Source organism: Osmerus eperlanus, chromosome 7 (genome assembly GCF_963692335.1).
Source record: "Osmerus eperlanus chromosome 7, fOsmEpe2.1, whole genome shotgun sequence".
In the NCBI taxonomy this organism is placed as follows: Eukaryota; Metazoa; Chordata; class Actinopteri; order Osmeriformes; family Osmeridae; genus Osmerus; species Osmerus eperlanus.
Genome location: NC_085024.1, coordinates 11,422,680 through 11,433,090, shown reverse-complemented (window position 1 = coordinate 11,433,090; position 10,411 = coordinate 11,422,680). Strand labels below are relative to the sequence as shown.

General features: G+C 46.3%; 1 protein-coding gene across 5 annotated transcripts; it reads left to right on the top strand.

Moving 5' to 3' along the window:
• Positions 1 to 313: 313 nt before the first annotated feature.
• On the top strand, positions 314 to 10,357 carry zhx2a (zinc fingers and homeoboxes 2a). Of its 5 annotated transcripts, none has more exons than XM_062464847.1 (4): positions 315 to 665; positions 2,858 to 2,992; positions 6,129 to 8,618; positions 9,489 to 10,357. In XM_062464847.1, exon 3 carries the CDS (start codon positions 6,155 to 6,157, stop codon positions 8,606 to 8,608), a length of 2,454 nt encoding a protein of 817 aa, XP_062320831.1. In that variant the 5' UTR covers positions 315 to 665; positions 2,858 to 2,992; positions 6,129 to 6,154; the 3' UTR covers positions 8,609 to 8,618; positions 9,489 to 10,357. The 5 variants fall into 5 exon arrangements, with proteins under 5 accessions (XP_062320833.1, XP_062320831.1, XP_062320830.1 ...); XM_062464846.1 differs by having other exon boundaries at positions 5,996 to 8,618; XM_062464849.1 differs by lacking the exon at positions 2,858 to 2,992 and having other exon boundaries at positions 314 to 665; positions 5,996 to 8,618; positions 9,497 to 10,357.
• Positions 10,358 to 10,411: the final 54 nt, after the last annotated feature.

Below are 10,411 nucleotides of genomic sequence, written 5' to 3'. Positions count from 1 at the left end.
GAGAGAGAGAGAGAGAGAGAGAGAGAGAGAGAGAGAGCTGTGTATAGCTGTATACACATAAAATAGAGGGGGGAAGTACATTCAATTAGAAGGGGAGAGTTTGCTTGTGAGTGAGTGTTTGGGGTCAGTGCAACTGCAAGGTAACGCTCACCTGAACTCACTGCAGCAAGGCATGAGGTGTAGGCGTCAATGATGGAGCTAAGGGGCGGAGTGTATGACAATGAGAAGGAGGGCTAAGTGTTGAGTTACTTAATATTCCATGAGATATCGAACGTTGATCTGGCGCAGAGGACGTCAACAGAGGCAACTCGGCAACAGCAATTCATTCATTCCGAAATCGGAAGCAGGGCGTGTCAAGCTCTGACTGATTGTCTGTTCTTGAAGATAGCATGCTATTTCTTACGTCCAATTCCCGAACTTTTCTGAACCATTGTAAGACCCTCACTATGGAAGGACTGCTTGTATCGTATGCAAATACGTATGCTGACGTAGTTGGTCATGTGGTTTTTGGCGTAGATCCCCTCGTGAACTCCAATTCTTTTCAGTCGTTGTCTGTAGGATTCGGACGTATCCCAAGAATAATTCCCAGTTTTGTGTTTCTATTGGAAACAAGTCGGTTTGGGACAGCTGCCCCGGCATCACATCACATCGTTCGCGGTGGACAGGTAAGATTCGGTTCAAGTATTTCTATCATTATGTAGCCTACATTGAGAAAAAAAGTCTAAAAGTTAAAGCTTTATGCTTTACCTTCCACCACCACCGCGGCTGCTGTTGTTCATAGACTGCACACGCCACTGTATAAATATTTCAACTTGTCTAGCCACTGAACTTTTGTTGCCCCGGTGTACACCTGACTACCCGCGAATAGTTACAATATGTCTGCTTATAAATAAGGCAAGTCAATGCGTTTATGGACATCCTCATGCTTGAAAAGTTTGGGGTATAATTATCGTGCACCGTCAAACGAGATGGAGGGAACATGTCTACTTTTCCCCTATGTCGACATAACCAGCAAAATATGGCCTCCAATGCCGACATGGCGTTACGTCGATGGCGAGAGAAGAATTTGGAGCAGATTTTGTCCCTCTGCGTTTCAACCTAGTAAAGGGATTGGGACAATGATATTGCCAGATTACCCATAGAACGTTCTATAGTTTAGTCATACTAGTGCAAAACACAGAAGGTTACTTTAGAGGCCAGCATGTTACTTTGATTTCGGTTTTGTGGTATGATGTAGAAGGTGACGCCTTCCACCGCGGCCATAGGCTGCAACACTCACAGTGGCGAAACTGTAGCACAGTGACGCCTCGTTGCAGCATAGCTCCCGATTGAATTTATCAAAACAAGTCGATCCAGCCTCTCAGATATAACGCACTGATCATTCAGTAGCAAGTTGTTTTGATTACAGCCAACACGTGTCTGCTGCAAGTATGTCTGATGTTGTTTGCAAGTCCTCATTGCTTAAAAAAAAATCCCGTTATTTATCAGAGGAAACGATAAAATAGTTATTATGGTGATTTTATAAACTTCAAATTCAGTGATGCAGCTTAACTATTGTCTTTTGGCTTCTGATGGGTCATTCTGTGCAAAACTCAAGGCCTAAGTAGACATCCCATAATGCAATTGAATGCTGTATATCAAAGCCAGAGTTGGGCAAAATCAATCAACTCAAATATGGATTGATTCCTAAATGAAAACGTTTTGGCCAAATAATACATATTTTCTGTTTGTGGTGTGATTAATTTGGGACTATCAAAGTTTGCTGCTTATGGAGTGAAATAATGCTTGTGGAGAGGACTTTAGGGCTGATTGACTGGCATTAAAGGGAGTTGAGAGTTGAGACAGCCTGGCGTCAGATGAGTTGAATGTAAGATGCTACACCAATGGCTTGATAATTTCCCCTAAAACAAAAGCCCTTTACAGGGTTAAAGATAACCCTTCTTCCTTCCCCATACATCCTTCGTCCTGTTCCAGCCAGTTGCCCTGATTAAAGATGGCTGCCTGTGTGTGACTCAGGGGGTGTTCACCTCTGAGGGCGGTTGTTGCAGCTCAGCTCCTACACAATCTGGAAGTGACTCAGGCCCCTTGCCTGACTGATGAAGTCACAGCCATGGACAAAGTGCTGTTTCGTGGGAATGAAGTAATGGGCACCATCTCTATAGTCTTAACTTCCTACCTGTCTCTGTCACTATCCCTGCGCAACTAGACAAAGCATGCTGGGTAGGTGTCCAATGTGCAGTATTGATTCCTGTGTCCTCAGAAGACAAACGGGAAAGGATTGGTAGTGTAGGTCATCATAGAATAGCAGGGATTATGTATGTTTTGAGGAGGGGGCGTGCAGTGAGAAAGGGTTCAGACAAGGTCAAAATGCTCTCATACTCCAAACATAATCCAACACCCTAATTAGTCATTGGGATATTATGCTGACTAGCCCCTCTTGATGTTGAGATGAAGTCTTGTTTATTGAAAAGAAGCGCTTTTGTCCTGATAACCACTGCAGAGTATTAGCAGGGCTTTGGTATTGAGCAGTAACGTTATCTACTGCCACTGATGGTGATGGTAAATAGCCTGTTGAAAGCCACACACACAGTTATGTATGGGGGTTTTTTTCAGAGGAGGATTCTGAGTGTGTGTGTGTGTGGAGGGGGAGAATAGGGCAGATCATTTCTCTATGCCATACCCACACCATTCTAACTTTTATAATGTGGATACTTAGCATTGTATAGGTGTGAGCAGGGGCTGGAACAAGGTCACGCTACCACTCTCCCACCCCCCACCCCCTCCCCCCTTAGTTCACTACTAGGCCTAAAGCCGTAGAGTTTAAGTGAATGAGCCCATCCTCTGTCTTGATCCTCAGGTCTTGGAAGAGAGAGAGGAGGCAGAAGTTCTCACAGATCACTACTGCAGAGAAACTCTCCCCAGCTCTGGACCAATCCCACCCGCCTAGCGAGCCCTCTAAGCTCCGCCCACTGCAGAGAAGGCAGTCTAATAGGTAAAAGTAAAAAATGGGAGAATGTGTGTATGATGACATGCATGCACTTAATATGAACAGCCACTGATTATGGTCATTATTGCCAACAGAGATTTGGAATCTTTCTGGATTGCAGCATGTAGGTTGGTTTATTTATAGTGTCAGTCAGTGCTGGAAATTTTTTGCCTGGTTACTGCTGCGTAGTTTGGTGTGGCCTTAGGGTCTGGATGGCTAGTATTCCGGTACTCTGTCAGATTTAGAACACCCATATCAGAATCACGTAATACAGTTCTTTATGACTGTATTGTAGCCTTGCCCATTGTTGATTGATCTTGCGTGTTTGGTTTGGCCAAAAATAGTAATGCAGATTATTTAGACTATTTATTATGAAGAGGAAAAGAGCACAAGCTGTTTTCACACCAACCCAATAGTAGTCTAGCGAGCTCTAGTCTCAGACTCATATAAAAAAATATGCAACTTAAATTTCAACTAGTAACAGCAGTACCATTTCAGCTCAAAAGAAGAGCACCTCCATAGTGTCTCTCTCTGAATTTGTTCAAAACTGACAACTTTCCTCTCCCAGGCTTAGTGGAATGGAGCGCTGAGGCAAGGACAGGGAGAGCCAGCGATTGGCCGTTGACATGCATTGCTTCTACGGGGGTTGGGTTGTTTTTTTGGAAGCCATTTGATGAGATTTAAATTAATTCTGCGACGATCCCAAATACAGCCTCCCCTCCTCCACCCCCACCCCTGCTGGGACAGGCTGTACTTGTGGAGATGTGTCTCCGCCCACACAGCGGTTCTCAAACCCCCCCCCCTTCCCACTACCACCTCCCTCTCCCCATACCCCCCGCTGTCCTCTGGTACACTGCGTCTGAACGCTGCACACGAACACACACGAGGCAGCCTCGTACGCAAACTCTCAGCAGTGTTATTCCTAGTAACATCAGTGTCTGCATTACCGTTAGCCTCTACAGCATTTTGTGGATTTAGCCTCTTGTCTTTTGAACGTTGTAGAGATGTTAGATGTCTCCTGGAACAGTCTACCAGCAGCTGGCGTGTGTCTGTGTGAGAGAGAGTCGAGAGCATGACTGGTTTGTTACTGTTTACCTGCTGTCAGATCAAGTTCTTTCGCTGTCTCACAGAGTACACCAAGCATGTAGGGGTGATCGCTCTTTGTGTCTTGTCCTATCGGGTTGGCCAGTGTATTTTTATGAGTGTGTGTGTGAGTGTAAGATTTGTCTGTCTTTGTCCTAGGCCAGGCCAGGCCTTGTTCAGTTTGTGTTGGCCTTGTAAACCGTGTAATCTATTATTCACCGTATCAACAATAATTAAGAATGATGCTGTTGGTGTGCAGCTTCTTTTCAAGCCAACTCCATTCCCGATGGCTGTCGAACTCTCAAGGTTCATGGTTACTGGAATGTGTGAATAAGGTAGCATAGTCGGTTGTGCAGAAGGGCCGTTGTCAATTTATATAGTCCTTTTTTATGTTCTTCAAACAAACTGTCTGAGGTCGAATGATCTGCACTACCTAGCCTATATCTTGCTGTTCTATCTCTCCAGTTGTAATAGAAGATCTGCCCAGATCCTGGCAGAAGGGGCCAGGGCTGCGCTGTTTTCTCCTCAGTCTGGCTCTGGGAGGACGAGCTAAAGCGGTGATATGAGACGGCGTGAATCTCCTGCAAGTTTAATGAGGCACCAGTATGGCGCTCCCCCTCCCTCCCTCCTTCCGTGTCCCAGCCCCCGGTCACACTAGCATGGCCACAGCAGCAGGCTGGCCCAGGTTTCTTCCTCTGTTCCTGTCTGACACATGCTAACTAGTTAGCTAGTGACACTTGCCACAAAGACCAGTATGCTGCACTGAAATTGGCCTCCTGATTGCAAGCTTGGTCCAGTCAGACAGGCTGCAGCACCAGTACCTCAGTTGCTCCCATTTCCCTGTCTGACATAAGCTAGCCGCAGAGTCTGTTAGCAGTGAGTGACAAAGCACAGAAACTGTTCTCATCAGACAACGGCCCTACCTGAAGCGAGCCCTGAAACAAACCAGCCCGCACTTCTGTCGTTTAGAGATGACAGGGATTTGATGGGTATAAGCAAGATGGCAAAACGTTCACCATAGTCAATGGTAACGGTGGAGCCTCAGTCACCTTGTTTTAATGCCTATCGTCACCTTCTCAGGTCTACGGAAGTTTGTGAGGTGAAAGGCTATTGTTTCCTGGCAAGTCCCTGGGCTTGCAGAATCGTCAGACACTAAGTCTCTTTGGCTTCTCGCTGCCCTCCTTGTCTGTCTGCTCCAATATAGAATGATTGCCATGGAAGATCGCCATGGCACCGGAGCAGGTTTTTTATGTCTTTGGTTGCCATGGCTACAACATGGAATTGAGGTTCGACTTGGTTTTTTGATGGTACTAGCTGTTTTATAAATTTGAGGTGATTATGAATTTTAGCGCTAATATGGTCAGTGATGTAGCATGGGGCACAAATTAAATCGAATCCTCTCCATACACCTGTCTGATAGGATGCCAGTACCAGAGAACTGAAAAATGGGTGACTTCTAGGGATGATGAATGAAAGTACTCACGCAGTTTCTACGTTGATTGAGACTTGAATTGTCAGATGCAACAAGAGCTCTCTGCAGTGGTACTTCCATTTTGGTCGTCGTTTCATTTTGCTTTATTGAAATGTGAGTCGGTGCGTGAGGCAGACAGAATATCAATTACTTTTTTTTTTTTTTACAGTCTGCTGTATTAGTTCTGCTGTTCCTTCATTAAAATATCACCCAGGGAAATCAAGTTGTGCATTATTTTGCATACAGGCTCTCTTTACAGATATACCCATAAAATTGTAATGTTAATGTTAGTCCTATCCAAATACTCATTAATTCTCACAACCAAACATGGATGCTTTGGGAATTTGTCTCAATGGTTATCAAATTAATATTACATTTGTTTTAGGTTATTGTTTACTACTACTAATAAGACCAAATATTAATATACCCTTATCTCTATCATCAAACCCTTCTAGGTTGGGTGGTGTGTGATGAAGTCTCATGAAGTCACCCAGTGTAGCTGACACTGACCGTCAGCTGAGTCAGTCCCAGCAGCGCCTCCACACTGCTGACACACACCTTCTCCCCCTGCTGTCCCCCCCTCCACAGCCCAGCCAGAGCGGCAGAGCCAAGTCATGTCCAGCCGGAGGAAGTCCACCACCCCCTGTATGATCCGGCCCAATGCTCTGGACCAGGGGGATCCAGAGCAGGAAGAGATGGAGGCGTCTAGGGGCAGTCCTGCTGAGGAGGGGCCGCCTCAGATGGACATTCCCAGTGAGATGCAGCCCCCAGTCGTGGAGCCCAGTGGCCCACCACAGCTTTCTCCAGCGCTGGAGAGGCCAGAGACGGACCCAAGGCCCCCACAAAGAAAGCATCAAGGAGGAGGGTATGAGTGCAAGTACTGCCCCTTCTCAACCCAGAACATCAACGAGTTCAAAGAGCACGTGGATGCCAATCACCCAAACGTCATCCTAAACCCTCTCTACCTATGCGCAGTCTGCAACTTCAACACCAAGAAGTTTGACACCCTGACAGAGCACAATGAGAGGTTTCATCCTGGTGAAAGCAATTTCAAGTTCAAGAGGGTCAAACTGAACAACCAGACCATATTAGAGCAGACAATAGAAGGTTCCAGCAACGCAGTCATTTACAACGCCAGTGGCGCCGTGTCCGGAGCAGACATTGCCACCTTTCCTCTGAGCAAGTCCACCACCGTGAAGATTGGCAAGTCAAAAACGGACAACAAACGGATATTGCCAGAAGGCCAACTGGGAAAACTGACCCCGGAGCTGAGTAAAAAGCAGATCACGGCTCTGAACGTGAACGGAACCGTAATCATCCCCGAAGCCACTCTCAAAGACGGTCTCTCTCACATCATGCCGTCTCTACAGCGACCCCCCAACTACAACTTGGTACCAAAAATCGCTGTTCCTTTAAACACATCCAAATACAACCCTTCCTTGGATGGTAACCTGACTCTCATCACCTCCTTTAACAAGTTCCCCTACCCGACCCAGGCAGAGCTTTCCTGGCTGACTGCCGCCTCCAAACACCCAGAGGAGCAGATCAAGGTGTGGTTCACCACCCAGAGGCTGAAGCAGGGCATCAGCTGGTCCCCTGAAGAGGTGGAAGAGGCCAGGAAGAAGATGTTCAATGGTACCATCCAGTCAGTTCCTCATACGTTCACTGTACTGCCCGCCCAGCTGACCCCTCAGTCCACCAAATCGCCCCACTCCCTCCTTCAGACCATCCCTTGCCAAGTTCTTGGGCAGACCAGCTTAGTTCTGACACAAGTGGCTAACGGTTCAACTGTCACCTGTGCTCCCATAGCCTTAACTCTGGCCAATCAGTCTGTCAAACGTCCACTGGCGTCCCCTGTCGTTGTCGGGACAGAGATCAAACGTCCCTCTATAATCCAAACCATTCAGACCGCCCCCAAGATCGTCCCCCCAAAGTTTGTCTTCACAGCAGACTCGAACAAGACCCCTGACCAGTTATCCGTGCTGAAGGCTAGCTACACGCAGTGCCAGTTCCCAGAGGAGGAGGAGGTGTACCGTCTCATTGAGACCACCGGTCTCTCCAGGGGGGAAATCAAGAAGTGGTTCAGCGAGCAGCGTCTGCTCAACCTCAAAAGTGCCCCCCAGGTGAAGAGCGAGCTCCCCTCTAAAGACGCTCTGCCAAAAATAACGATCCCCACGCACTTTCCTCTCCTGGAGAGGGTCAAAGGCAAGTCGTCTGAGCAGCTCAAGACGTTGGAGGAGAGCTTTCAGAGGAGCAGCTCGCCCACGGAGGCTGAGGTGGACCAGCTGGTGGAGAACAGTAGGCTCTCCAAAACTGAGATCGACTGCTGGTTTTTGGAGCGAAGGGCATTGAGGGATAACTTGGAGCAAGCCCTGCTGAACTCGATGGGTCCCAAAATCCCAGAGGATCATCGAGGTGTGCAGAATGGTGTTCATGAGCAGCAGGATGGTAAGATCCAATCCTCCTCTCTGCCTCTCCCCCTCCCTCTCCTCTTAGCCTCCACTAGCCCTGAACCCATAGACAGCAAATCACTAGGCCTCCTCAAAGAGGTCTTTACACAGACACAGTGGCCTTCACCCGAGGAGTACAACCATCTGGAGGTCCAAACAGGCCTGGCTCGCATTGATATAGTCCGATGGTTCAAGGACAACCGTTCAGCGCTGAAAAACGGAAACTTGGAGTGGATGGAACAGTTCCAGAACCTGAACAGCAAAGCTCAAAACAGCCAGAGCTCCTTAGCAGTCAGAGAGAAGAACCAGAGCGTTCTCCAACCTTCCCCAGCCAAAGTCTTGAAGTTGGAGGAAGAGGCTGACAAGATCCCTGAGTGTTCAAAACTCCAGCCAGTTTCCAACCAGGATATAGTCCAGTGGTTCACCAACAAGCTGGGACAGAGCATGTCTGACCTGAGTCGTGCCCGAGACCAGCCTGGGCAGGCCGCCGTTGACCGGGGGAGGTGGGTGAAAGTGACCATGGCTGTGGGTGAGGAGGGGAAAGGCCTGGACATGCAACGGCTAGGCCCAGAGGCGGAGGTACTGGCTGTGGACCACCCTGGAAGGGTGACTGGCTGAAATAAGCATGGTAAGGTAATCTCCCAACATGCCAACAATTCTTTTTTTTATTGAAGTTTACAAAGGGAATGTTATTATCCACGCCATTAGGGGTGGGCCACAGAGCCACTGGCCCCTGTTTAAATTGGATTGAGTGTTCATGCTGTTGCTGTTGAAATAGTTTTACAGCACACAATTTATGCAAATTTGATCAAGTTTTAATAAATGCTCATACCATAAGTTCCTTGTATGATGGTCATTCCTCTAAAGCAGGGGTTCCCAATCCTGGTCCTCAGGCCTGACTCAAATGAATGATCGTTATCCAAGCCTGATAACGACCATTCATTTGAATCAGGTGTGTTGGAGCAGGGAAACATCTAAAACATGCAGGGCAGGGAGGCCCGAGGACCAGGATTGGGATCCCCTGCTCTAAAGCATGATCATATGTGTATTCATCCTTGCAAGTCTAATCTTTTTATTTAAATAGTCATTATGTAATCAGTGAAATTAATGATGGTCCCTATTGAAATAAGTAATAAGAATCTGATCTATCAAGTTCTGGAATGGGTGAGCTATCTCTTCTAAATCTAGCAGCTGCTGTAATCACCCGGGAAGCAGGGAACCTATAATTTCGCCTGATTGGTCGGTTAGCAAAACATCCTGGCAGGAAGAGGGTTGCCAGCCAGTTCATACTAGATCTGGACATACTGTAGTGTAAATGGGCCATTTATTTGATTACTGAATAGGGTCTCTGCACTAGGTTCTATCAAACCGATTGGCCAGTGAGTAGTGGGGAAAGCTACTTTATAACAGGCTTGTGGTGGTTAGATAAAATATGGTATGCTAGATGTTAGGTGACATCATTGTGTCTACCGTTAATGCTATTTGTCTTGTGATTTAGTCTTTTAGACAGATGTACTGAAGAATGCTGGAGTTACGCTGAAGATTATCTATGGGAAGTTGAATCGGGAACCAATGATATCACACCTTGCCTCTGACACCAGGATGTGGACAGGAAGTTCACTGAAGAAAGTTCACATGAAGCACTGACTGTGGGGGTGGGACCGTTGAGTGCCAAAGCTGGACTTGATGCATTATTGTTATTACACTTTTAAAAAAAAGGGCCCATGTAAATATTTTTCTGTATTGCAAAAAGCTTTGTACAATGTTTTTAGAGGGAAATGGTTTTGTTACATTTATATTAGGAGCCCCCTATAACCCCTTAAATGAGGAATGTTTCGCTACTTTAAGATCAAGTTAAATCCATTAAATCAGTTGGGAAATGTAATATTTTGAAAATTTGAATGTGGCCACCAGCTAGTCATTGATGGCACTTAAAACAAATATTACACAGACTAGTAATGGATTTCTTAATAACCATCCTGAGTACTTAATAGAATATATAGTGTATTGTATTTCTGTTAAACCAGAATCATCGTCATACACCCCCATGTCATTCTGTACTGATACGCTAAGATGGACAAGGAATAGATAATGTCAATCATTAAGACAAAATGCACTGTACATTAGTTTTTTTCCCGTAGGTCTAATTTTTCAATACAGCTGCTGCACAGTACACGCTAGCTCTCGATGGCTATCTAGATCTCTTAGGTGTTCCATTTCAAAATCAGATAAGAGACTGTTTCTCCCGCTTCTACTGCTTTAGTGTCATGTTCATTCATGTATCTGGGATACTGTAGGACTACCATGAAGTCTTGCTTGCTCTCTTTTTTTTATCAGTCTGCTGTAACTTAATAAAACACAACCAACTGAAAACGGTGTCCCTTGTAATACCTCTATACATTTCACCAAAGGATACTGCCA